Below are 27,918 nucleotides of genomic sequence, written 5' to 3'. Positions count from 1 at the left end.
CTTTTTCAACCCAATCTCTTTTCCCGCATACCTAAAAGCCCCCAGTAATGTACTCTAACAAATGAACAAGTGGAAATTGATTTGCCTGAAAACTTTCACGGATAGTCTATGGCTATACGTCGACTAAACGTCGTGTAGTACTTTTGTCGATTTGTTTCATATCTCATCGATATGATTTAATGGACTGATTGACTGTCCCCTTCTATTGTATCTCTAAATGAATTTTACGATTCCCTTTTCAAACGTAAATAGTATTTCAACATTACTTTTTAACAAATATATATAGTCTTTCAAGTCCATGTAAAAGAAGTCTCGTAGCTCACAACCAAACAATTGAAATTTGGAGGCTAATCCGTTGGGAAACTGACGGCCGACCCCTCCCGAGACTTTTTATTTTTATAAATTTTATTAATTAGATTAATTTCCCAGTAACTTGAAATGCTAAATTTATTCACAAAACTTCTGACGTGGGATTTTTCAGGCGTATTTTTTGTCATGTTGGCTCCATTTTTATGTATCCTCCATAGCTCCATTTTATAATTGACTATCCCCTTTTATTGTATCTCAAAAAGAATTTTACGATTCCCTTTTCAAACGTAAATAGTATTTCAAAATTAATTTTTCAACAAACATATAAAGATTTTTCAGTTGTAGGCCTAAGTCTCGTAGCTCACTACCAAACAATAGAAATTTGAAACTTGAAGGCGACACTGATGGGAAACTGATGGTCGACTCCTCCCGAGACTTTTTATTTTTATAAATTTTTTTAATTAGATTAATAGCCCAATAACTTGAATTACTAAATTTTTTCACAAAATTTCTTACGTGGGATTTTTTCAGGCGTGTTTCTGTCATGCTTGCTCCATGTTTATATCGGGGGTTGGCAACTCACAACTTGGGTGTACGAAGATTCGGGATTCTAGAGAGATTCTAGAGATTCCGAAAGATTCTATGAGAGGAGAGATAGGGATATTCTGGCCAGGGCGGACCAGGGTGTACGAAGATTCTGGGGAGTTGCCAACCCCCGGTTTATATATCCGGATCGAATAAAAAAAATATCCGCTCACGTCATGGATTGCATTTACGATTTGAATTTCCCACGCAAAATATGTTGGAACTTTCAATAGACCCCCCGTTTATTTCCTCTATTTAATGTCTACATTATACAACCTACGACATCGGCCTCTTCATTCGCTTTGTATAAATGGTATCCAAATTGATAATGTTGTCGTCTTAAATGGTGAGCCCCCAAATCTCTTTCCCACATATCGGGCGGCAAATTTAAAAGCCCAGTAATGCACTCGTATAACAAACGAGCAAGTTGTTGTGCCATACGGCCTGCTGATGGTCTGGCTGGCTGTGTTATATATAGTGACCATATAATAGAACTGAAGGCACTATAGCACGCTATTTACTACACTCTTCTCTCCACTTGTTTATTGTCTTTTGAAAAGGTTGCCAGTTAAAAGGGGGGAGAGAGAAGAAATTTTTTTTATTTAGCTGTTGCACACAACAGAAGAAAAAAAGGAAAATAATACTATATTTCGAAACAGTGGCGGCGCTCTATTACCACTTTTCCCACATTATGCTCGACTATATAGTATATAGTTAATTAGTTATATACCGCGTCGTGTCTCTCTGTTCTTTCTGTTGCGTACAAGTTTCTTTTTTCAATTTTATTTTATTTTACCGACAGCTATTTTAAACTGACGGACTGGACCGTGAGCTGATGTGGCCGCAGGGTGCCCGACGATGCTCCTGTTTGGAAATTGTTTTGCAATCTTAACTGTCGCACGCGATTTCTCCAATTCTCCTTCTTTCACCAGGTAGTCTTCCTTTGGCCGTCAAGTATTCCGAAATGCTACAGATAAGCCAAATTAGTCGTAAATAATAAATGGCAATTACAATGAAACTTTACCTTGGGACCAACTGCATTAGCGACTGCTGTTTGCCAACCTTATTCAACGTTTGCATGATGTGAGTCTCGAACTCTCTCAGACGGTCGATTTCACCAGCGTAATTGTCTTCCCATCAGTTCAAAAATTCGTCCATGACTTGCTCCCGTTTCCTCAAGTCTCGGTACTTACGGACCTCGTTCGCTCTGACTATCTGCGAATGTCTTGAATGGAAAATTAAAAGTTAGTCGAAAGAAAAGTTAAAGAAAAATTTAGAAAATGTAACATACATTATCAATTTCCTGTAGTTCATTTTACAATCTTATTCCGTCTCGCTCAACAGCTCCTTGATTTGTTCCTCCATGGCTGCCAGTTCGGCATTGTCACCCTTGATCGCTCTTGACACTGGCCACCAGCTGAGCTCGTTCGCCTTCCGGGTCAAGAGGTTTTGTTCTTTCATTTGCTCGTGTTTGTATTGAATGAATTCCAATTCGACTACAGTTTTGCGCAATCGAAACATTTATTCTTTCGCCTGCAATTGGCAATTAAGGGATAAGTCATTTACAAGTTAAGAAATTGAAAGTCAAAATCAACTAACAGGAAATGGACGTAGTTCTTCTTCCAGTTTCCGAGCCCTAGTTTCCAGTGCACTCAATTGTGTGGTTGTATTCTCAACTTCTTTGGCCAGTATGTTCTGTTCAGTCCTCAGTTGAGAGTACTTTTCCTGCTTTCCTGTTGTTAAGGTCGTGATGAATTTCTCAGCTTTGTCGTTTTCCTAAATATAAGACAAATTTCAGTTAACATGACAAATGCTATTTAGTATACACAGGAACTCACCATTTGTATTTCACTTTCTAAGGCTGCAATCTTTTCTTTGACTGTTGTGACAACGTCGAAAAGATCTTCGGCTTCGTGAGCTTCTCGTTCGTTCTGGACAAGTAACCATTGAAGTTCAATCTCCATTTGAGCGCGGCGTCGCTACTGATGTCGATCTTTTCTTGGAGTAAATTTAAATCGACAGCCTGACTCTGCAAATCTTCCTCGTCACAAAAGAACATTTTTCATTGGATGTTAAACAGAACCATGAAAATAGGGAAATAATACCTGTATGATTTCCGCCGCCATTTCTTTGACCCTCTTTTCCAATGACGGTAGACTCTGCAATTCCTGGTTATTTTTCTCAATCCCTTTAGTGAGTTTGGCCATATCGGCATTCACTTCCGTCCATTTTGGGCTCTCTAAACACCCAGATCTGACAAGAGAAAGTTTGGTTAGAACAGTTTTCTTTTAATATTTAACAAGCAATCCACCACTCAAGTGCACCAAATCCATGGACCCCACTTTTTTTTCCCATTCCGCTATGGGACCTAAAAATCTGAAATAATTCAGGCATATCCAGTTTTTTACTCCGGATTCACCTGTGATTGCAGAATTTAAATATTCCCTGCCGTTCGGGAGATATTTAATGGTAAAGTTTGGGTTTTTTCACATTTTAACAATTTTGGGGGGTCTTTGGTATCGCTTTACGGGTAAATGCTAACCTTTAAAAAAAAACAAATTCTCCCAAAAGTTTGCTCGTTCATCCCTCAATACGAATCCAAAAGGAATTTACATTCTAGATTAGATTGGCCGAGTTATTCCCAATCTAGTAAAGTGTAATTTTTACAAGTTTCCCACCAAGCCTAGTCGCCATTTTTTATCACTCTCCCTCGCGTTCCTGGCGGATGACAGCTCAAGCTACGCTTTCCTGGCCTTCACTTTAGACCGGGGGACATACTGTAGGCCCTTTCATATAGTCTAGTGGCCGGATATATGAAGCCCGAGGTGCAAAGAACTCGTATGCTTCGGCTGTCATCCACCAGGAACGCGAGGGAGAGTGATAAAAAATGGCGACTAGGCTTGGTGGGAAACTTGTAAAAATTACACTTTACTAGATTGGGAATAACTCGGCCAATCTAATCTAGAATGTAAATTCCTTTTGGATTCGTATTGAGGGATGAACGAGCTAACTTTTGGGAGAATTTTTTTTTTTTTTTAAAGTTAGCATTTACCCATAAAGCGATACCAAAGACCCCCCAAAATTGTTAAAATTTGAAAAAACCCAAACTTTAACATTAAATATCTCCCGAACGGCAGGGAATTTTTAAATTCTGCAAACACAGGTGAATCCGGAGTAAAAAACTGGATATGCCTGAATTATTTCAGATTTTTAGGTCCCATAGCGGAATGGGGAAAAAAAGTGGGGTCCATGGATTTGGTGCACTTGAGTGGTGGATTGCTTGTTAAATATTGTTAAATCATAGAATAAGACTTGTCTTGTATTTGCCTCTGTGGGAGACCTCTTGAAGCTGTTTTCAATCCTCCTAGTCCTTGCTGACTTGTTGGTCGTTCAACAGCAGCCGCATTCTATTCAGAAATTTGAAATAATCATCATATAATGTGATCATGTAAAATAAAGGGTCATCGTACGTAATTGTAAGCTGTAAACCCGCATTGCGTTAGCTAGTTTAAATCGGCTGTGCAAATCCAGCTGACATAATTCCTGCGGTTGGTTTCTGTACTCCGTATTCATTCGCCTAAGTATTTAAAAAAAAATTATATATATTTTTTTTTAATTTCGTTAAACAATTTCAAATCTTCGAATAAATTACCATTCTCGTTAAGGGTCTAGATGATGAGTTAGTAATTCCGCCGTCTCCACCACCTTGAGTGCTGTTGTTGCTCACTGGTTTTTGCTGCTCCCAAAAGGAACTGTATCGGAACTTCCACGTCGAGTTTAAGGGTTTTCCATGCCATAAATAAAAAAGCCTTTCGTGCGTCCGTGATTTCAATTCATGGTTCGCAGGCCACCAGACCACTAACAAATACACTCAACTGTTTGGTATGCTTGAAACCCCCCGTTGTCATGGAGACAGTACACTTGAAACATGCCCAAAACACACGAAACCACCACCTATAGTTTTACCATGGAAGCCTTTTTTTTTCAAAATATGAATTTCATTACCTCATCATTTTATTCACTTTCATGAATGATACAGTCAATTACATAATATTATGATTTACGATAACTAAACAGGTAGGCGGAGGAGGGGAAAATTCGACTTAAAATAATAATGAAAAAAATTAAGTTATCTCTTTTCTGGTTCTCCTATTTTCTTGTTTTGTGAGTAATCGATTTATGTTCCTTTTTTTTTATGTACCAATTCTTATTTATCCAGTCGTATCGAACGTCGCACCGACGAAGTTCGAGCAATGATAACCGTATCTCGTTTCGAGAGATTTTAAGGCGCTGGTCGGGATGTGGGAGAGAAACGTAGCTCTTCTACACAAATATGAAGAAATTAAGTTAAATTAAAAGAATAATCCATTAAAAAAAAAAAAAAAACTCACCCCGACCTTCTTCTTCCTGTTTATTGGTGGTCTTTCTTTTCTTATTGCAAACCACCCTCTTGGGTTGGGCCGCTTTCTGGCTCGACTCTTCACCATCATCTCCATCTCTTTCCTCAACTGGTTCTTACTGAGACGGACCAGCTTGTTCTTCTTGGTCTGAGCTTTCTTCTGAACCCTCTTCTCGACTTCGCTTGTTGTTGGAAGTCGCCGATTCCGCAGCTGCTGCAGCAGCGGCTTCTTCGGAAATGATGTCCAACTCGGAAGGTCGTCTACTAGCACCTCGTCGAAGGTTGTAACGACCGGACGCCACTACTACTACTTCTACTTGGCCAGTCGCTTCAGCACTGGCTGCTTCTTCGTCCCTGCTGGAACCCAGGCAGACAATTTTGATTTCATCACTATAAGACGATCCACTTGCTTCTTGTTGCTGAGGTTTCGTTTGCAGTGTGGGAATCGGAAGAGATGACGCAGGTTCTTTCTCGACGTCGGCGATGGGGTCCAGAGTCGTCAACGTCATTGCCTTTACCCTTTCGAAGCCATCCTCCATGACGACGGTCATGAGACTCGAGATTAGTAAAGAGTTGAGAAGGCTGGATGGATGTAGCCTCCAAGTTCGTCAGTTCCATACCAAAATCAGAAGGTTCACCATCATCGACATCATTTACATCATCGACAACATCTTCCTCTTCCACGGCTACTGGAGCAAGGATCTCTTCTTGTGGATGGACGATTTCCTCAGGCACTTCTGCTTGAGCAACTTCCGGAAGAGAAGGTTGAGGAGGAAGAGGTTCGCTGTCTTCTTCGAAACTTATGAATTGAGACTCTTCCGTCTGTAGATTGGAATTTGACAGCTGCAATTGCTTTGAGAAACAGAGATAATTATGGTCGTTTTTCTTCTTTCGGATGACTGATATCCGATTCCAGTTGAGCGACGGAAGTAATATCCATCGAGGAAGAGTCTGCGTTACCTTTAGGAGACGGAAAACATAGCGACATGCCCAGGGTGATGTTGCGCTGTGCGGGCTGGACAATGTTGCACAAGAAGGGAGTCTTTTCCAGTTGGATCTCATCCGGATACAATCCGCTCACTGGCATGTCAAATTTGCGTTTCCTGGGTCTCAACGGAGTCTGAACCTCTTGATTAAGTTTCTGTTCAATGAGCCAAGTGGCTCGGGACTGCTCAATCACCGTGCGAAAGAAATTTGAACCAGTCGACTGAACTTTAGAAGTGGCCGGTAAAACGGCGACGGAAAGCGGTGGCGAGAATTTCGAACCGCCGGAAGAAGTCGACGAGGACGTGGGTCGTGAATTTGCGATAGCGGCTAATTTGCAGGTGGCGGGAGGTAAGGCGCCGATCAACGTTTGCATCAACATTTCACGGCGATTGCAGCGCTCCCTGGAAATGGCGTCGCGGGCCGGCCACATTTGGTTCAAACGTTGGCTGTAGGCGATGGCGTCGGGGTATTTGCACCGTTGGATGTAAAAGAGGAGCAGAGCTTCCTGGAGGTCGAAATTTCTGCTCTGTTTCAAGAAATTCGTAACGTGATCCTTTTCTTCATCCGACAAAGGCAAAGTCAGGAGAACGCTGATCTTTCGCATCTCCTGGCATCCGTTGAGGAGGTGCTGCATCAGTTCGACGCTGTTCCGCTGGTTCTTGTTGCGTCTGATGTAACTCAGGGCGTCGCTGATCAATCCGTTTGCGATCAGGATCGTCAGGTGGAGCTGAATGTCTTCTAATTCGGGACAAACTGGCTGGCGCAGAGTGGCGTATTTGAGAGCGTGACGACGCTTATCCTGGTAGAGAAACGAACGAAGGATGGCCCTCTGCTGCGCATTGGTGATGTCCATCGTGTGTACCCAAAGGATCCAGAAACATGCTGAGAGCGTCGTCGAAGTTCTGGTGATTCAAATGCCAAAAAGCTTGCGTCACCATGGCTCATTCACCATGGCTCATCATGCTGGGCTTAAGCGAGTAGGTCGACGGGAAGGTCACCAGGTGCTGCAAAATGTTACCGAAATTGGTGCGGGAACCGAAAATCCACGTCAGATCCATAGAAACGTACTGCACAAGTCGATGCTTGGTTCCGTCATCCACATCCGGACGCAAATAAGCCGAAAGCAACGCGTACAGTGATGGAGGAGGATAAGTTTGAATCTCTTGTGGATTGACTACTTTCTGCCATGCCCATTTCTCCCCAATATTCAAATTGGCTCCTTGATGCAGGAAACCAAGAAAGATCTCGAGTTGTTCTCTAGACCAATGTTCAATAAAGCTTCCGTTATTTGTGTTGTGTGGGGCGCGACGGTCTCGGTAGGTGTCAGACCTGCCTTCATCGCCTGAAAGTAAAAAAAAAAATCATGTTAAACTTGGACAGAAATTTAAAATTCAAAGTTATACCTGAACGTAAAAGCGGTGAAGGTGATTTAGAACTTGAGCACCTGTTTGTGATAACTTTTGGAGAAGGAACGATTGGATACCCAAGAATAAAACAATTTCCGACTCTTGGGGACAGATGACAACGGCACGGAAACTCAGTGCCGATGGATAAAAGAATCCTTCGGTGGGTGTGGTGGATGATCGATGAAAGATGGACAGCGTGGACGGTTGAATCCACACTTTTTGTCGGACCGAACGAGCGCTCCCGGATGTTTGGGCCTGGTAGAATCTCATAAAAGGACACATTCGAGACGAATCGTCAAAGATCCATCGAGGGGACATCTGGGCCTGGTACCATTGGTTCAGGTCAAAGATGGCCAAGTAAACTCCGCTTTTCCAGGTCATGGCGAAATAACAAAGGCCATGACCAGTGGTCGCTCTCGGATTGCCATGGCTACTTGACGAGGCAAGACTTTTGCATGTCAATAATTCGAAATTCTCTTCATCGGAATCCTTGGGAAGCTGCAACAGTCAAAGATTAAATGATTTTGGATTCAACGATTGACAAGATAAGTTGACTTACGATCAAGGATCCAAAGTTATGTACTGCAGATCTTCATATAAAATAAGTCTCTCAGAGACTACCTCTTTCATTACGTAGGACAGCGAGTAAAGCTAGGGGGCAGCATAAGCCTCGCACGATTTCCGCGCTACGACAGTCAGGTAGCGAAAATGTCGTGGGTCATCGTCGGGCTCCAAAAACTCGAAATCCAGAATTCTTCCTAGTTGCTCGCTATTACAACCTAGAAATGGAACCATCAGATAATTTGTATTTTTGAAAAGAATTTCATATTATATCTACCTTGAGCAAAGCCACTAAAATCTAGTTCCAATGACTTTAGGCTAAACATTTGAAAAGCTCCTCGAGTATTATAACCAACACATAGGGTTTGATTCTGTGGTATGTATTTAACCTCTGTTGCACTAATTTCTTCTTGTTGTAAACTCAGCACTGCATTAGATTCAAGCATAGACTCTAGAACAAATTTACCAACCGTTAAATGACCAAAAATAAATATGAATACATATTATAATAAATAAATATTTTTTTTTGTGAATTTACCTGTACATGGAGTCATTGAGAGGAATGACCAAAACCACTGGAGGTTTGAAAAATACTTGTTTTTGTAAAATGTCATCTGGTGTGACATAGTGAACAATATTCAAATCTAGTTGATTGGTGCCAGCACAAAACTTGAAATTTTGGTCAATGGCCAGTGACATAACATGACCCTCGTTCTTCTGTGCCCAGTGCAAATAGAAAGCAGCCAGATTTCAAAAATTGCTTGTAACTCGCATTTTGAATTTCCATGCTACAAATGCAAGTGACCTGTATAAAAAAGTAAGAGGATTTATAAAAGTATTTGAATGAATCTCAACTAAACTATACCTTATGAGAAACACTCCAAGAATTTAAAATCATTGACGTGACATAATTGTAAAGAGCTACAGCAGTGCCAGTATTGGAACTCTAACCGACAAGGGCAAGATTTTAATTTGGAATTCATGCTACACAAGTGATTTCAAATTCTTGTCCTTGTGGACATTGGAAATGTCTAATCTGCACTCTGCTGTATGTTGTTGACACAACATAAACCAAACACCAAGTTGGACTCTGAAAACAAAAATCAGAATAATAGTTTTGGGTAACATCTATAAGAAGACATTATCCTTACCAGTTAAAGATCCATGAATAATATTTCGACATTCTTTATCTGCCGAGTTCACCAGTGAAGACGAGAATTTCACAGCAGACTTCACATCGACGGGCTCAGTCCACTCTATATTCTCGAATTAGTTTTAAAGCCTTTCGATTTAATTCAAACTAGTTATGATTATAGTTTTGAAAACAAGAGAGAACTTCAAGTATTTCCTTTACACATCTTACGTTTACCCACGTTTTGTAAACTGATATCCACAAACAAAATACAATTACAATTATCAAAATTATCAAAATACAATTTTCAAAATTGCCTATGGCAAAAAGGCTTCTTAGGGGGGAAAATGTGGCTGCCCTAATGCTGATAATTACTTTTTTGCTGATTAGCACTTGTTTTTTAATATTTTTAAATATTGAAAAAAAAGTTTAACTCTGCATCATAACAAACAAGGTAAAATAAGGATAATTTTCAATAACAATTATAGATAATGCAAATAATAAGAAACGGAAAAAGATCCCGAAAATTTTTGTACCAATAATGTTTATTTTAACCATAATAATAGACAATCTACTGTAAAATGTAAACGCAACTTGAATCTATGTAGTCTAAGTCTTGCACAATTTTCCATCGCTGCAGCGGACACGAACATCGTAGCGAACTGGGTCTGCAATAAAAAAGGTTGTCAATCTACTAATAATGAATAAACGTTACGACTGACAGTATTGGCTTTATCAGTTATTTACAGCCAAAGTATGAGTTTCATAAGAAATCAAACGGTAACTCGTTTTCATCACGTCAACATCCTATCATGTGAATTATGCGGAAATTACCTCTACACGGACCCAAGGAAGCACATTCTACGGGCCGACTTCATATTCATAATGCACCTCAGCTGAAACGAATCCTACAGAAAATAAGCCTTTTAGTAAAGATACTTTGTAAAAATGTAAGAATCTACTTTGTTTTAATCAGATCTTCTTAGAGGTAGACTGCTCATGGTTAATGCAGCACAAGTTTTGTCATCATACAATAAAAAGAAGGATGAAAATAAGCCTGCTAATTACCTTGGTTTACTTGCAGAAGTATAGATCCCCAAGAAAGTGTAGATGTCAAATGTTTTTCCTGCAAAAACACAGTTGCTAATTAGAGGAAGTCTCCAGTTTGTGAAAACAACTTTTATGAACAGATTTTCAGTACCAGGAATCCATTGCTTAAAATTTAATCAAAGACATTTAACCTCATAAGCAAAATTTCTCATCATGATAAATAGGCCTACATATATATAAAGGGAAACTACTCACCAATAACTCCAGCAGCAAAGATTCCATCATTCCCACTTGGTTAGACCTGCCAAGGTAGAAAACAAATCTAGCTTAATTCAAGCTAGTCAACACATTTTAAAATAACAAATTCAATGAATCAGCAGGTCTTCTTAGAGGTAGACTGCTCATGGTAAATGCAGCACAAGTTTTATCATAAAATGTAACAAAGTAACAATTTGCTATAGATTTACCTGTCAACCAGAAACCCAACCACTGAAGCAAATCCAGCCAAAAACTGGAATCATTGCCGCCACCTGGCCACTCCTGCTAAGAAACATTACACTTTTAAATACAAGCAATTTTTTTCAAAATATTTTACAAAAATTCAAATTTTCAGTACCAGGAATCCATTGCTGGTATATAATCCAAGACAATTCTGACTCATAAGCAACATTTCTCATCATATTTATTATGCATAAGTTCATTACGACAAAACCAAGCTTACCCGAGTTTTGAATTTCAGCTTTGTAAATCCTTACGACAAAGTTGAAGACCATTCTTGTGAAAAGCACCCTTTACAAGTATATAGGACAAAACTTCCTCCTAGAATGTCAACATACACATGAGTAAATTGAAGCTTCCACAAACATTTTTAATACATAAACTAATGTAATTCAGACAAGAAATGCAGCCAAGGAGCATGTTTCAAGAGAATCAAATGGTAACTCCTGTTGTCATCATAATAAATTTAAACTTTAAATTTACTAAAATAAAAACTATGCATCAACCTACAAATGCATGGTTTACATTAAAAATTAAGAAAAACTTGAGAATCTTCCAACTTACATATTTTCTGCACCCCACACTAGACATTTGAGGGCTACTTGCAACAGCCAACAGGATGTTGACACCTTGTCATCTCGGCTGAGCTGCGCCAAGTGATCCTGAAGAGCAATGTCGCATTGTTGCCCATTGAAGAAAGGTAGAACACATGGGGAGTGGAAAAGAGGGAGACCGGGTAAAGAAGAGTTGTCATTTAATTTTTCTTGTTTCAGTTATTATTTCTTTTACGAACAAATAATATTTGTGAGTTAATGACAGTTAAAAGACAACTAAAAAATTTAGAATTTAATTACTAGTTCATAGTTATATCGTTATATATATTTGTTAATTGTATTTATGCTTTTGAATTAAAAAAAAAACAATTGCAACATCATCAAACTTAGCCTACATTTCTTATTCACAAACATTATTGAATCTAAATTAATGGCAATGATTTTAAACTCACTCGAAAATTATATTTTATTTCATTGCAATAAACAGCATTACCTATTTCAAATGTAAAAATATTATTTCAAGCATTATTTCAAACAGAGCTATAGATGATGAAAAACAAAGTCATTATATTATGAAATACGTGACGCCACGGACATCTATAACTCTGCCACTCGGCTCATCTTCCCGCCCAAATTCAAAACAAAAATCAATGCATCCGTGAAAACGACGAAAGGGCAAACGAATAAGCCAAATAAACATCTCATTAGATAGAAAAAGATAAAAGAATAAATCAATGAGAGCATAAATAGCTGAGCATTGCATTGACTGCATGATCAGTTTTTGGTTTATTTTCAAAACATGTCATTATCGGCTCACTCATTGATGATGCTAAAAGCACACGTCGATTAAAAAATTACACACAATTTGCAATCAACAATAATGAGTAGATCACAGTCAAGTCGATCAAATTTCAAATGCACACGACTCGGCGAAATAAAGTTTCATTCTACTACGTTCAGAGTCAGATTTTTAAGAGAATAAAAAGAGTTTTGACAATTTAATGGCAATAATTGCAGAGGGGATGACATTTGACGCCGTCGACGCCACACCGCGCGACAGCCGCCGCTCGTGTCACCTTTGCCCTAAATCAATTCCCTCAAGTCAATTTAAATTCCTTTAGAAAATTATTCTAATTATCTAATACCTTTGGACCCCAGCGATTTAGTTTGGTGACCCAACGATTTCAGTCCGGCAGACGGAACAGCGGACCCAGTCGCAGCCCCACCGTTTCATCAGGACCACCTGACACTGCGGGCACGACAGAGCCTCACCGCTGGCCACCAGCGCCTATAAATATTCTCCAATTATAATTAAATTCAATCATAAATAACAATTTTTAAATTTATCACGTCAATCATTTCTTTGGTCTGTCTGGCGTCGTCGTCCGTCTCGGCCCTTTGGTTGACTCGATCCTGAAATTCCTTGCAGTTGGCGCCCTCGTGAATGGCCTGGCAGGTGAGGCAGTTGCTCTGGCGACAGACTGGGCAGCGGAAGACGTTGACGTTGTCCGCCTCGACGACGGCCCAGCCGGGACAGTCGGCCGTCTGGCAGTGGAACGTGTTGGCCATCGCCTTTTCGGCCAGCCGCATCGAACGCTCCAAATGTTTCTCGTACAATTTGGCGCCCACCAAATTTTTCCCCAAAATTTTAGAACCAAAATTTCAATTGCAATCAAATTTTAATCTAATGAAATGTTTAAAAATACATTTTAAATTTCGAGTTCCTGGAGGATGGCGTCACAGGCGTAATGGTCGTCGCGGTATGGGCAGGTCACGGTCGCATCGTCGCTAAATTCAATCACGTGAGCCAAACAATCTCTGTGACATAGCCTATAATTGACATTTTTTGAATTTACTTCATTTGAAAAAAATTAAAATTAAGATTAGTAATACCGGCAGAAGTTGTGGAGACATTCCCTGAGGGTGACGCCCACTCCGGCCGGAACGGTCATCAAACAGACGGGGCAGTCGAAAGCCTCGGCGTTAGTCACGACGTCGCTTCCGTCCAGCAGGTCCACCAGTCTCTTGTAATCCACTTTAAACTCTGGCTGCTCAGTCTTGGTCATTGCCCGCCAATCAAGTTGATCCATCGGCCGCTTATTATCCGCAGGATCCGATACGACAGTCGCTCCTAATATCAATTCATCCAAATGTCATTTAATCCGCAGGAATAAAGAATCAAATTGAATTTGTTTCCTTTTTTCATACCGCGATCAGATTCCGCCGGCGGTTGTTGTTCATCCGTTGCGCTGGTGTTGTTGGTTGTTGTTGTTAGTGGAGGGTTAGCAGGTTGGGTCATGTTGTTGGCCGTCGCTTCCAGCGGCTCGTCGTCCTCCTCTTCTTCGCATTCGCTGTACCGATCCTCCTCGTAATTGTAATACTTCCAGATTGCTCCGTTGTTGCTGTTGCTGCTGGTCGGATGCGGTGCTGCTGCTGGATCATCGGGTCGGGCGGGTTCAATTTGAGTATTAGCTGGACCCGCCGGTCAAGGTGAAGAATGGCTGCTGATTTTCAAATGTTGAATAGGAGCTGCTGGCGGCACCGGATTGTTCTCGAGAACGTAGAGGAAAAGTGAGATATTGGACGGGAAAATGTCGTAGTCCTTGAGCGTCAGCTGATCCTGCTGATCGTTGGCAAGACGACGGCCAAGAATCCATCGCTGGCACTCGACTTTGACGCCGTGCGGACTATTGGCCATCCGTTCCTTGAGCTCCAGCAGAGTCGTGGCCGGCCGGACGGGCAGCTGGAAGGGTCCGCTATGCGTCGATCGATCCTCGATGAAGACTTCTACGCTGAGGCAGCCAACGGATTCTGGCGACGACCATTAGATTCCATAATCGACAACAACAACAAATTGAGATTCAGGTCAACACGTCCGTCGTTGAATTGAATTTGTAACCATTTGAAGTTTAAAACGATTTCAAATTTTGGCGGTTCATTCACTAAAGGAGGAGAGACTGTACCTGAAAGTGTCGTCGGCGATGCAACTCCGAGTCCGCCTCTGTTGGTTCTTCTGAATGGTCCCATCCAAATTGGCGGATGACTTTTTCTGGAAAGTCAACGACCAACGTCGTCTGCTGGCCGGAACTGGTGACTTTGACGCTCGTCCTTCGCTTGGTCCACACGCTGACTTCCGGCGTTGAAACGGCAGCTTTATTCGGCTGCTGTTGAACTGATGGAACAGCTTGAGGATGAGCAACAACTTCAGTTTCCGGCTGGATCGGCGACTGGATTAATGGCTGAACTGGCGGCTGGACTACCGGTGATTCGATGACGATGACAAGTGCTGTTTCCTTTTCTTTCGGTTTTGCGCGGTTTTGTCGTTTCTTCCGCTTTTTCTTCCGGCCGGATGGAATTCCTAGGAAGATTAAGATTTGTTGTGCATCGGCACAGGTGATGAAAGAAATCATGATATGGCAACGGTGGCGGGGGAGGAGAAGAAAACGAGCGGGCAGTCGATCCAGATATTTCAACGAGGCCGGAACATTCCGGCGAATCGAGAGTTTTTTGTGCTTAATTTTGAGTTTAATCGAATCGACTGTAAGGTGCGCGTGTTCCCTGGTACCGTGATTCCGGGGCGAGAATACATATTCTTCGCTGTCTACGGTGTTCGTGATTGATTTTCCTCAGCGGACAGCGGTCCGTCACAAGATTGATCGCACCACTTGTATCGCACCACTTGTAAGCCGTTGTAAGCATTTCAAAATATGGGTTGCCCAGAAAAAAGGAGGTTCCTCAATTTGTGGCGGAACTTTGATTAGTGAAATCAGTCCTACTGGCGGCTCAGTGCCTGGGACCGTAATAGAATTTTCATATTCATTTTCTAATTAATTACAGTTAAGTAGCCTATTTCTCGTCCTTTACTTTGCATTGTTAAAAATGTCTTCTTGGGATGGGGAATTATATATAGCTGCTATGGAAAAATGAAAATACCAAATCATTACCGGTATCGATTTAACTGACTTTTCATTATTCAATTCGAAATCCACTTACCCCAACCAAAGTTTTGCAACAAGCCAAAGTTGCGATTTTATCAATCACCAACTACAGGTTCGGACGACAGTTGTCGACATCATTTTGCTTTACGTGCTAACATTCGCACTGCATTACTAGTGCTTTGATAATTTAAGCGAAAAATAAGCGAAAAATTAACTAGGGCAATAAAATTACTAATCGAACATGACTTTATAGTGTATATACAGTGGGTACCGAAAGTATCCGTACGGCTGAGAGGATCAATAGGGAAAACGCGTTTTTCAAAACGCTCCCATTAATTGAATCTCGGTAGAATTCCATAAAATTTTTTCTAAGGGTAATATTAGGGTGGGGTTTCATGTGATTTTTTTTTTTAGAATTTTTCAGCAACGCGATATGTGGCTTTTATCGCGTTGCGTAAGTATCCGTACGGCCGAGAGGCCTAGTAGGAAATGGGCTTACTTTGGAGGCCTGTCATTCGGTATATACGTAATATTATAGGGTGGGAAAGTTCTTAAAAAAAGAACTGCATTAGCTCTATGTGTGGTCATAAGATCACATTTTTCAAGTTTCATTTATAGTAATGAAATCGAAATTGAAAACACGAATTATAAGTTTTCCATTTATTTCCCCTCGATTCCCCCTCACCAGTGTTGCCATATCTCTAAATCTCTTTCTTCCCTTGAACGGAAGAGGGAGAAAGAGAAAAGGTATAGATTATGGGATATGGCAACACTGGTGAGGGGGAATCGAGGGGAAATAAATTATATAAGAACTCTAAATAAGCCTTATGCGACTAAAAATTCACGGAGCGAGTATAATAAGTCGGCCTACTCATACAAGTACTGCCACCTATGAGCCAGAAATCGAAACCATAGGCTGCAGGGCAATCGCAATCATCTCGTAATTGGACTAAACCGGACTAAACTTCAGTGGCTCAGGCTCTTTGTTAGTCTTATACTACGCTAAAGGCGACACAATCAGTCACGTCATAAGCAAAGAAATGCTAACGTTTTCTGTGATTAGCCCAAGTACATTCTTCCACATTTCTATTGTTTGATCAAAGCAAAATCTAGGCTGGAGAAGTAGAGAGATGAAAAAACAAAACATGAAAAGAATATTGAGGATTACCACTAAAAAATTTTTCGTACACCTTGCCTGAAACAGGGCAGGGCCCGGTAGTCTAAAAAAACTACCGCTACCGCGGTAGCAGTAACTGAAAAAAGAAAAATTTATCGCGGTACGGTACTACCGCGGCAGCGGTAGCGAGTACTGCGGTAGTATTTAATTCTTTTGCAAATGAAAATGTTGAAATGTTTCAAATCCATTTCAAGCGGAATATACAGTCCCCTCAATAAGTATGGGATCACCCCGCGCCGTTCCATAAGGCGGCGTGTATTTTTCTAGTTGGTTTTTCGGGTGGTAAAAAGTGAAAAAATGACATAAATTCACAAAACTTGGAATTTATGTCATTTTACCTCTTTTGTTTTGTCTGAATTTTTTTCAGATTTTTTCGTTCATGGGATAGGCCTCTAAAAGTGGCTCCGAAAGTATCGGATCACTCCGACGCCAACCATGTTATCTTATAACCCGAACTTGTTTTTCACATAGCTTTTTATATATTTAATTTTTAAGAAGGAATTTTTATTTTCAAACCGTGTATACACTACCCTTTCATAAACTAACTGTGAGTTTTGCATAATGATCCGAATTTTTTTCGAATTTTCCCAGATTTATTCGTTTCCCAAGTTTCTGAAATCAGAGACTGCAGAAGACTTCATTTACGGTTTACAACCTCTATCAGCTGGCGTAGGCAGGAAAATTAGTGTCGTTTTTATACACCACTGGCGCTCTGCTACCTTTTTTACTTAAGGGGCGTATAAAAACGACACTAATTTTCCTGCCTACGCCAGCTGATAGAGGTTGTAAACCGTAAATGAAGTCTTCTGCAGTCTCTGATTTCAGAAACTTGGGAAACGAATAAATCTGGGAAAATTCGAAAAAAATTCGGATCATTATGCAAAACTCACAGTTAGTTTATGAAAGGGTAGTGTATACACGGTTTGAAAATAAAAATTCCTTCTTAAAAATTAAATATATAAAAAGCTATGTGAAAAACAAGTTCGGGTCATAAGATAACATGGTTGGCGTCGGAGTGATCCGATACTTTCGGAGCCACTTTTAGAGGCCTATCCCACGAACGAAAAAATCTGAAAAAAATTCAGACAAAACAAAAGAGGTAAAATGACATAAATTCCAAGTTTTGTGAATTTATGTCATTTTTTCACTTTTTACCACCCGAAAAACCAACTAGAAAAATACACGCCGCCTTATGGAACGGCGCGGGGTGATCCCATACTTATGGAGGGGACTGTAGAAGAGTTGATATACTTTCATTAAAAATGTTCTTTTTAATTTGGATCTCAAAACCCATTCCTCAGTGGCAATCAAGATTTATTTTGATCAAAATCAGAAATAATTTTTTTGAAGTATTGTATCAATCAAAAAATTCAATCAAACATTTTTTGATTATGAAAATTCATTTTTTAAAATTTATCTTGGCAAAAAGATTGTCATTTGTGTGATTTTCTCGTCTTGTTAAAATTTTATTATTTATCCGTGATTCACTGTGTTTTAAACTGTTTAAATCACGAATTTAATTAAACATCCTCGCATGATTTAATTCTTGTAATTAAATAAATTCGAGTTAATTTTTGATTTAATTTATAACGAAACGGTTTAAAATAAAAAATCATTCAGGAAACTGCTCACTGGTACAATGGATCTTTCCAGCAAGGCAGAACAAACGTTCCAACCATGCAGAGAGCGGAGTACGGAAGTGCGACGTTTTATTTCAGAAGCCGTGAACGCGTGCGCGTGCTTCTGGAAAACAAGCGTTCTTCTCACTCAAGGCGCTAGGCGCTTATACGCCGCTCATATTTAATTCAAGTTGACCTACAATATCATGAAATTTCATTCGCAAATGTCAATTAGAAAGTTTAAGAATGGATAACTATAGTTGTTTGGACTAAAAACGTGAAAGATTGGTGATCCAACAGAGGCCTGATGAATTGCTCCAGAAAAATTAGAGCGCCATCTATTGTTTTTCTATTGTGTTTTACAAAATCAGCGCTAGATGGCGTGGAAAACTACCGCTACCGCACGGTAATTTGAAAACTAACGTGGTAGTGCGGTACTACCGCGCGGTTTTACCGCTACCGCACGGTAGTACCACGGTAGCAAGATCACCGCGGTGATCCAGCCCTGGCCCGAAAGAGGTTAATTTTTAGCAAATTTTAAGCAAAATAAGCAAGTTTTAGCAAAACACGCAAATTTTAAGTAAAAATAAAAAAATTAAGCAAAAAAAGCAAACATCACGCAAATTAAGCAAAAAATACGCAAATTACACAAATTAAACACTTTAAAGCTATTTTAATGTACTTAGAAATAATAATAAAAAAAAACAAATACACCAAACGAAAGCTCGGAAAAAACTGTTTAAGAAACTTATATTTAAATTTAAAAAGTTAATTGATAGGGACAAAGATTAAAAAAACAACACGTCACCAGAAAATCCTCTATGGCAAAATGAAAAAAATTGATTTTCATTTTGCTGTATCTCGAAAACTACTTGTCAAAAACAAAAAAAAAATTGTAAATCAGTGTTTCATAACGATATAAATCCACTGTCAAAATTAAAAAAAAAATCAGTGACTTACCCGCGGCCAACATCTGACGGTTCGGCGTGGATTGACCCTTAAAAGTGACAACGGTCCGCCATTTCAGAGTTAAGATTTATCAATTTGCTAGAGATTTAAATTTCAAACTCAGAAGAGTCACTCGGTTATGGCCGCAAACCAATGGCGGAGTAGAAAGATTGATGAAGATGATAAAAAAAGCCGTCGATCGAGTCAAGATACCGTCGATTGAACGAGAAGCATTTTTCCCCCAGAGCAAACACAGCTAGACTATTGGAAGCACTTGTACGTAACCCGCCTCCAAATGAATTGGTTCGACCGACGAGAGTTAAATCCGAACCAACATTTCCGAAAGAATTAACGAGACCGAAGAGAGACAGCGACAACCTCCCAAACGTTTAGACAATTTTATAGTTAATATGTTTAATTAAAAAAAAAGGAAAGTGAATGTAGCGTAGCTCTAGCATATACACCCAATAGATATATATATATCGTGTATCCCGTAGCAATGTAATATGATATACCACGCGCTGCTATATAACGCGCTGCCCCTTGTAGTCAATATATTCACTGTAGTCATTCATAGTAGTGCAGTCATTCATAACAATTACCGTGCACTGTGTAGGCATTGAGAGCCCACGAGAGAATATACACAAGAAAATATTAAAATTTGGACTTTCGACAAGTCTAGTCAGTTAAAGTACAGTACCTACCTAAAGTTTGGAAACGCGCGCGCGTGCGAGAGAGAACCTTATGGCGTTTAGCTTTTTTTCTCGGCGATTCGAAAAATCCAATTTTCGTCGGATCGCGAAGCTGAATTTTTTTCAGATTTTTCCTACCAAGGGGAAGGTAGGTTTAAAATGGATCCCTAAGTTTGGAAACACGCTATAGTGCTCCATACAAATTAGGGTACTTTGAAGGAGAATAACTAATGAACGGGTAGAGCTAGGAAGACGCGGAAAACTCTGAAATGAAGAACTTTGCAAGTTGAACAACACTCTTCATTTTCAGATTTTTCGCGTAATATTTAATCTAGTCAATCCTGAATTGGAAACGGTTTTTATTTTATTGCCCGTTCTAGTCCCTTTCTTCTCCACCCATTCCACCCACGCCGGGTTGTCGCCCCCTCATAAGCGCGCGATTTCTCTGTTTAACGGAGAAAAAGGCGCGCGGGGTGGAAATGGGGAGGAAAAAAGGGACAAACACTTTGTCTTTCCATTCGTACACTTTTCTTATGGAAGACGTCAATGCTTTTGGGGTTGAGGTTGCACCAAACCGGGGGTAAAAACTAACCAAGATGGCAACCTCAAACCACTTTATAATTATATTCTACTTTTCCTTCAGCAATTTCTGATCAATACGTAGGTGAAATTTTTGGCAGGAAGTGTCCTCATAGAAAGGATATGAGATCATGATAAAAATAATCCTGGACTTGACAAGATGACGTGACTTCTTCACGATTCGATCTACTTGTAATCTGCTTTTACTTCAACAGTTGCCATTTAATACGCAGTTGAATTTTTTGGCTGGAGGTGTCTTCTTGGATGGATGTAACTAAATAATACAAATAATTCTGGACTTTGTGAGATCTTTGATCACTGCTGGGATGTTGTTAAATGTATTCTACTCATTCACTAAACTTTTCCGACTCACCATTTCATTCTTGTGCATAGTGTAAAACTCCGAAAGCCCAGGCAGCAGTTGAATAGTCAAGGAGCAGTCTCTCCTCACTACCCTTGCGGCAGCAATAGCATTCATTTTTGGAACTTGCATAAATTCATTGACACACGAGAGTAAATTCTACACCAACTGACTCTAGTAACTCGAATGGAAATTAAGAATGATGTGAATAAATTTGAGATGATTAAATTTGAAATGAAAATTCACTTTTTACCTTGTAAAGGTATTCAACATTATTTTTTTAAATAGATAAATAATTAGGATAGCCAATAGATTTACTGTTAGTGGAATTACCGTTTTGAATTAATATTTTTATTTCAGGTTCCACAAAGCTTCAAAATCGACTTCTTTTTGAACAGCTTGCTCCAACTTTTTCTTCGGACTTGAGAACCATTTGCTGTTGATAGACACAAACCAACTCGTTTGATAAAAATGAACCCTATATGAGCGAACGACGTTAGTACCATATAGTATTAGTAGTACTAGTACTAATATACCATAATAATTTCCTTCTTGTAGTATCCCATGGACATTATTACAAGGGGAAAAAAACCAGCAGCCCTTAACACCAGAACAGCCCCAAACACCAGCAGTAACGATAAATTGTTCTTACTTGTTATCAATTCACTTCACGAGAAGTCTAAAAACTGTAGGTCTATTCTTTAATATCTTCCATTTCATCCTTACCATGATCCAACTTGCCTCTTCAATTTACTGTATGGCTATGAATGGGCTTTAAGAACAGAATTGACGAAATGTTGAAAGCGAAAATTTATCCAAACCGATCGTAACATCCCTATCCCAGCAGTTAAATTAAAAACATGGAACTTTACTTTAAAATAACAATCGAAAACCCAACAAAAGAACTTGAGTTTACAACGAACATAATAACACAATAGATTTCAAAATTACTTTCGTAGCAAAATGAATTTGCTTTAATAAGTGATATTTCGTTAGAAGCAGAATTCCCTTAACAAGGGTTTCCGGCATAAAACATTCGCAACTAATGCTTTCCTGTCTCGCCTGGTTTAAACAATTGAAAATTCAGAAATTCCACTTATGAGAGCTGTGCTCTGCTACCGGGTCTACGGCATTGTTAACTCTCCCCCCACATCCCTACTAACCCCTTTGTTTCAGAAAATCATGGGGGAGAGTAAACAATTCCGGATACTTTTGGTTCCTACTATATTAAGTATGATGACAATATAATGCGCACCCCTGTTGCCTATTGCCGAACAAAATTTTTTGCTCTGCTTGATTCCTAGCGTATTCATTGTCCTGTGCCATAAAGCAGACGTATCTTCTTGTACAGTGTGATAATACGATGTGATCAATTGATTCTTGGTATACCCAATCCAAAGTCGGATCCAAAGTCACCCACTCAATTTCAAAGTTGGGTGGGTCACGAGTGTTGGTCGGGTTGGTTCGTCAACACTTAAATGGAAGAGCCGATTTTTAGATTGGGTATACAACGAGTCAAGGACGGTTGGCACCCTAGCGATGTTGTACAAAAGCGCAACAGCCGCTTCTGTCCAAACCTTACTCAACCGATAAAGGAGTGAACAACATTTATAGTGTTACGAATCAATGATTCGGAATCATCAATCTTTCCCATTGTGTATTCATTCTGGACTCCAGATGTCGTTGTGTTGTGTTTAAGTCTTTCACTGGTTTACCAACCGCTAGAGGGTTTGGAGGGCGAGGAGGCACAGGGGAGTGGCCACCAACCCAGGTGTGGACTATCACTTCATTACTAGATGCCAACATCCTGCATTCGGAGATAATCGGAAGATTTGATAACACTAACTTATCAGATAAGATCAGATTAAATATCTTTTTTGGCGAATCCAAAAAAATTTTCCTAAATCAAATTTTTTTTGCTTATTTTAGTTTTAATTCATCAGTAAATATTAATTTTAGATTTAACTTACCAAGTTTAATGCATAGAAACAGTCTTTGACAGAAATGTCAATTTCGAAGGTTGCTCCACTTTTGGTTTCTTTTGGTTGCTCAACTTCAGTTTTGTCGAGTCACAATCCTTTCCCTTGAGCAAGAAATTTCATTCATCTTTTCTGGAAATTCTTTCTTGAGCTTAGAATCTGCAATTCTTTCACGGTAAATTTTCCACAAAACAGGTTTGACCATGTCCAACTTTCCAACAAGGATCAGTGGACACCAGAGTTAGGACCTAATAATATGGGGGCCTCAGGTTGTAATGGATAAATAATTTGACACTGGTTCAAGATGCACTTTTTCCACACTGAAAACTCATTATATTCTCGTGAACAAGAACAAACATAGCACATAAAACATAGCACATAAATCAATGTTACACATTGCGAATTTTCTGAATCGTATGAGTCGTTGTGGACATATTAAAGATTATCACACATTTGACATATTGAAGAGGGAGGAACAAGAAAGGGAGACTATCCGACAATGGAGGAGGTCGCGTTGTGACTTTCGTCACGGATTCCGTAGAAGACCCCATTGGCGTCCATGATGTCCATGACACCTCTGACAGTCAGGACGCACAACTCGACAAATCCAAGAAAGAAGGACATGTAACGAAAGCGCCGTGGGTTTGGCGCCTCATCGATGTCAATGATGCTGATGACGAGACACAAAAAGATTTCAATCGCCAGCAAGCTGGCGTAAATGATGTTCAGTTGGCGCGCAGCAGTTGAGAGATCCGAGGCGACGAAATCGTAGATAACCTTGATCAAAGCTCAAAATGCTTTGGCCATGGTGGCTGCTGCGCCAATCGTGACAGCCAAGTTGTTCCGAATTTCATCCTAGAGGAGAAAAAAAAAGTTAAAAGTTGAATTTAGGGTTAAAAGTTAAAATGAATTAGTTAAAACTAATTTTAGGGTTACCATTTCGAAAAAAACTTTTGCCCGACGAGAGAGAGCGACTTTAAGACGAGAGCTACTTTAAGACCTTCGACCTTCGACAGAAAATGAGGTTGAGGAAGCTTGTGCTGAACTCGCGTCATTCGCGTGCCCCTTTTCATGAATTTTGCAATGAAGTCACGTATAGACTTGAAAGTGTGGACGAGGAAAAAATCATGTATGTAGAGTTTCTCTCCGGCAAGGTGTGGCAACAAAATGAATCCTAACACATTGATGTACTGTGATAGAAATATACACAATAGACTGATTTCTATCTCTCTGTATTGGGCACATTGAACGTGTATCAAGAGTTATGAGACACTTACATGAATGGGGAAAATCCTGAGTGTAGAAGAGACACTGAATATATGAGAGAATAAACGGAGTCACAGACTGCCGTCGAGAGAGAGCTGAAACGCGAACGAGTAGCGAGGCAGAATGGCGGAGCGACACAGAGAGAAGGAGGGTGCTAAACAGCAACTAGGGTTTGGCAACCCAGTACATTTTGCTATATCTCAACATACTGGACTGTATCTTATTTGCATGGAGTTTTTCTAACGCTTGTAGTCAATCAGCACTTGCGCAGTCCATAGAGCAACTGTGTTGTGAACATGAAGTCCATGGGAAAGTTCTATGCCCATTGTTGTCGAAACTATAAAAATAAATTGTGACACGAATAAGTCTAATGTGAAGGTTAAACTGCTAAATCAAATAACGTATAAAGTTAATCGTCACCAAAACAAGAATGGGTCCAAAATTCTTCTATCGAAAGATCTAGCTGTTTCAAAGCAAACTGTTTTCATTCTAACTTGTTTTCGAGACCTAGAATTGAGATGAAAGAAGTCATATTAGTAATAAAATTGCCGTCAAGTCACATACTCAAAAGTGAAGACAATAACAAACATATGATAAAGCAAAGTAGTTTCAAGATGTAATTAACAATGTTTTTCCCATATGGCATGGCAATGTAAACCATACATGTTGTACCATACATGTTATATTGCTATTTTTTAGCTCTAATTGACCCACATAACCCTATTTTAAGTCCCGTACAAGAAAGACAAAGTAGAAGAACCAGGAAATAATAGGTATGATAGTACATGTCAAATTATCAATCTATAAATTATACTACCTGAACAACAGAGTGATTGTACATTTGATTTCTTACGCACTTAAAAGCGTGTGGGGGATATTGTAACACAAAATATCTGTTCGACATTGTGGGATGAGCTAAGCTATTTTTAACACTTTCCTCATTTCTTTTTTGAAATATTGCCGCCCCAGCCAATTTCAAAAAATTTCATATTGGTTGACGTCCAACCGCTAACAACAGTCAATATTCGTAAGCCACGAGCCTCTAAACGAAATGATGACAGTGACGACCAATCTATGCAAGTCGTCGCCAGACGAATCACCAGCAGAGGCAAATACCCCAGAAGGCTGAATCTAGTTTTCATGTAGTTGCCTAGCCATAAAATCTAGGGCGTGGTCTGCCAAAACGGGGATTCAGCGATGTCAGTATCGGGTCTTGGACTCTGGGTCTGCATCGTCGTGATGATCTATTTAATCCCGGTTGAGAACTGGATTGGTACTGGTGTATGAAAAGCCATCAAAAGCCAACTAAGTCTTGAATACTTCATCGAAAGAAATAACTACGAGAAGTTTACGGCCTTTTTTTACTTGGAAAAAGCCTCCAAAGCAAAAATTTTATTTTACGCACAAGAAATATTTGGAATACGTATGATGATGATTACCTATAAAAATTCAAATAAAAAAGAACATATATTTGTAAAATGCATAACAAGGAAAAATTTGCATAGTAAGGAAACAACGATAAGAGATCAGAAAAATAAGTGTAGCTATCTAAAACATAAATATTATATGCGGGGATGATGATAAATGTGGCATCTTGTTGGCATGATGGTACAGGTGAGTAGTTAAAGATAGTTATTTGTGTTTGTTGGGCGATTATTTATACCTGTAAAGGAAGTGTTGGGGTTGTGTTTAGGTCAACCACGAGAAATTTAAAAGGTGATGCAGTAATGCATTCCAACTGTTATACCTTATTTAATCTTGTATTTGTTCGTTTCCTCCATAGAAAAATAATTTTTATTTTTTTTTCTAGCTTTAGTTCGTGGTACGTTTGATCTGTAGTTTTCCAAGCACGACTTACTGCTGATTTTTATCGTTTTCTGATTCGTACGACACTTTAAAGTCAACATACATGCAAGTGATATGAATCCTGCTTTAATATAACTACCTGTTTCCGAAAGTAAATTATACCTAAAATGGAAAACATTATTTCAGTAAGAAGTAGTTGGCAATTAAAATTGTTAACAATGAACGTACCAAAAACCTATTAAAATTTCATTTTCATAGTGAGGCATAACAATTACACGAGCGTTGATTTCCGGATCGGAATTTCCTATACACCTCACTTTGGCAGTGAAGTCTCTAAAAATTTCGTTTGCCTCGGCATTATTTGAGAACGACTGTGAATTTCCATTTCCAGATTGACTGGGCCTCAGATTTTCCAGGCATGTAAGTTGTCACGGTGAAATGAAGAAAGTCCACGGTCACATATACTTCCCAATAAACTGCTTCCAAAACTTATTGCTTAATAAAATGAGATGTGTGACTTGGTATACTGCTCAATCCTACGTTCAGCTATTGAATTTAATTGAATTGCTGTTGAAATGTCTAATCGCTGGTGGAGGAGATTGAGCTAGTATGTCGTCACATCAGCCAAGAATTGTTATCTTCCCATTATTTTTGCCTTTTTCCCAATATAAAATCTTAAGAGGCTATGGATGGTTCTTCCAGAAGGAAGTTTCTTGCAGCATTACCGTAGGAGCTATTCACGCGATCGTAAAACCAAATTTTTCTGCAGCTTCTTTAGTCATTTTACAAAATGTGATTTCCCTGTACCCAGAATAAAAGTATTTAGTGTATCTTTCCCTGTATCTAGAATGAAGTTCAAGTAATCGATTGAAAGTAGTTGATCGTAAAATCAGGAATGTAAAATTAGGATCGGCCTCTGGGATATTGGTGTCCACGTTATTTTTTGGATCTCTTGTTCAATCTTCAAAAGATTCGCCAAATCAATTTTATTGTTGCACGTCAGCCTCTTAGTATAGTCTGGGCTCAACTTCTGAAGGATGTGATGTGATAGAATTTACTTCAGAATGAAGTCGAATCAAATTTTGAATCATAGCATCTAAAAAAATATTTGACGAAGGGAAGGCAGCATTTTTAATTTCTCCCATAACATTCTTCAGTGCCTCTTCAGTGGCTTTCAGGAATTGTAGTTCTTGGAAATTAGATTTTTGCGTAGGATTATGACTGCTGCCCCGCTCCATCTATATCTATGTTTAGCTGTGCTAAGGTAGCTAAATTTTTATCATGGTGTCTTTAGAAGTGTTGTTATTCTCGTCGTAGCGTGTCTCATAAAAAAGTGAAGATGATCCATCTGGTATACCCCAAATCGTTGCTGCCCGACTGCGGAATAGTTGAACGGCTACTCTTTCACTACTTGATGTGTTTAAACCATGTGCAATTTATTTTATTAATTTATTCTAACACGCTCCATAAAATTTGCTCCAAGAAAATCTGCTTCATCCTCTAGTTGACTCACAAAGGTACAAAACTTGTTCCAAGTCCAACCAAAGAGAACAAGAAGAACTTAAAAGGACCACAAATATTGGGCGAACTTTCTAGCTTGAAGTTTCCATGGTTCCAATAGCTTTACTTGCTCAGCAGGAGGAGGTCTTGGAACATAAAAGGGGATAGGCACTTTAATTTATGATCGGAGACGTGCCTCATCCCTAAGAAAGAGAAGGTGACTATTTGTGAGGCTGAAGGTACCATTTGATTGACGATCCCTGTTGCATTGATTGGTGGGAGGAGTTTGATCGTCTTGAAGGCCATCTTGAAATAGTGAATTATTGTTTTTTGTTGACGACGAGGTATTTTTATTGACAATATCAACCAAAGCGGCAAATTCGTACAGGTTGTAGTTTACAAAAGACGACAAATGGTGTGAGAAATTGACGTGCTGAGGAACCGCAATATTTCCGCTTGATCCAGTACTAAGAGAAGCAAGTGTGTAAGTTGGCGCATTTTCCGAACTGTCTTCATTGTCCAAGCAATATTTCAAGCTTAGAATAGGGATCTAACAGTTATTCTTGGTAAGG

General features: G+C 39.4%; 2 protein-coding genes and 3 long non-coding RNA genes across 6 annotated transcripts; 2 read left to right on the top strand and 3 right to left on the bottom strand.

Moving 5' to 3' along the window:
* The first annotated feature begins 873 nt into the window (after positions 1-873).
* Positions 874-27,915, top strand: LOC124351068. The gene is made up of 3 exons (XR_006921353.1): positions 874-1,027; positions 22,473-22,487; positions 27,904-27,915. It is a non-coding gene; the product is annotated as an uncharacterized LOC124351068 (long non-coding RNA).
* Positions 2,399-3,146, bottom strand: LOC124351066. Its single transcript, XM_046801830.1, has 4 exons — positions 3,000-3,146; positions 2,733-2,931; positions 2,494-2,670; positions 2,399-2,427 (listed from the first exon to the last, which is right to left on the bottom strand). The coding sequence occupies exons 2-4, from the start codon at positions 2,856-2,858 to the stop codon at positions 2,416-2,418; spliced, it is 315 nt and encodes a 104-aa protein (XP_046657786.1). The 5' UTR covers positions 2,859-2,931; positions 3,000-3,146; the 3' UTR covers positions 2,399-2,415.
* On the bottom strand, positions 4,891-8,336 carry LOC124351065 (protein ELYS-like). The gene is made up of 4 exons (XM_046801829.1): positions 8,246-8,336; positions 7,684-8,184; positions 5,286-7,622; positions 4,891-5,217 (listed from the first exon to the last, which is right to left on the bottom strand). Exon 3 carries the CDS (start codon positions 7,131-7,133, stop codon positions 6,165-6,167), a length of 969 nt encoding a protein of 322 aa, XP_046657785.1. The 5' UTR covers positions 7,134-7,622; positions 7,684-8,184; positions 8,246-8,336; the 3' UTR covers positions 4,891-5,217; positions 5,286-6,164.
* Positions 9,907-11,619, bottom strand: LOC124351067. 2 transcript variants are annotated; one of them, XR_006921352.1, is made up of 7 exons: positions 11,492-11,619; positions 11,151-11,248; positions 10,897-10,972; positions 10,685-10,730; positions 10,448-10,505; positions 10,214-10,287; positions 9,907-10,047 (listed from the first exon to the last, which is right to left on the bottom strand). It is a non-coding gene; the product is annotated as an uncharacterized LOC124351067 (long non-coding RNA). The 2 variants fall into 2 exon arrangements; XR_006921351.1 differs by having other exon boundaries at positions 10,897-10,969; positions 11,492-11,618.
* LOC124351069 lies at positions 10,984-11,276 on the top strand. Its single transcript, XR_006921354.1, has 2 exons — positions 10,984-11,061; positions 11,126-11,276. It is a non-coding gene; the product is annotated as an uncharacterized LOC124351069 (long non-coding RNA).
* Positions 27,916-27,918: the final 3 nt, after the last annotated feature.

This window comes from Daphnia pulicaria, chromosome 7 (genome assembly GCF_021234035.1).
Source record: "Daphnia pulicaria isolate SC F1-1A chromosome 7, SC_F0-13Bv2, whole genome shotgun sequence".
Classification (NCBI taxonomy): Eukaryota; Metazoa; Arthropoda; class Branchiopoda; order Diplostraca; family Daphniidae; genus Daphnia; species Daphnia pulicaria.
The sequence above is the reverse complement of the archived record's forward strand: the minus strand, read 5'-3'. Positions and strand labels throughout refer to the sequence as shown.

Bases quoted from the DNA above. Each gene is read 5' to 3' on its own strand.
- LOC124351066 (XM_046801830.1), bottom strand. From the start codon at position 2,858: ATGGAGATTGAACTTCAATGGTTACTTGTCCAGAACGAACGAGAAGCT. The intron at 2,671-2,732 runs GTGAGTTCCTGT...TCTTATATTTAG, and splicing joins TAGAAAGTGAAATACAAATG to GAAAACGACAAAGCTGAGAA.
- LOC124351065 (XM_046801829.1), bottom strand. From the start codon at position 7,133: ATGGACATCACCAATGCGCAGCAGAGGGCCATCCTTCGTTCGTTTCTC.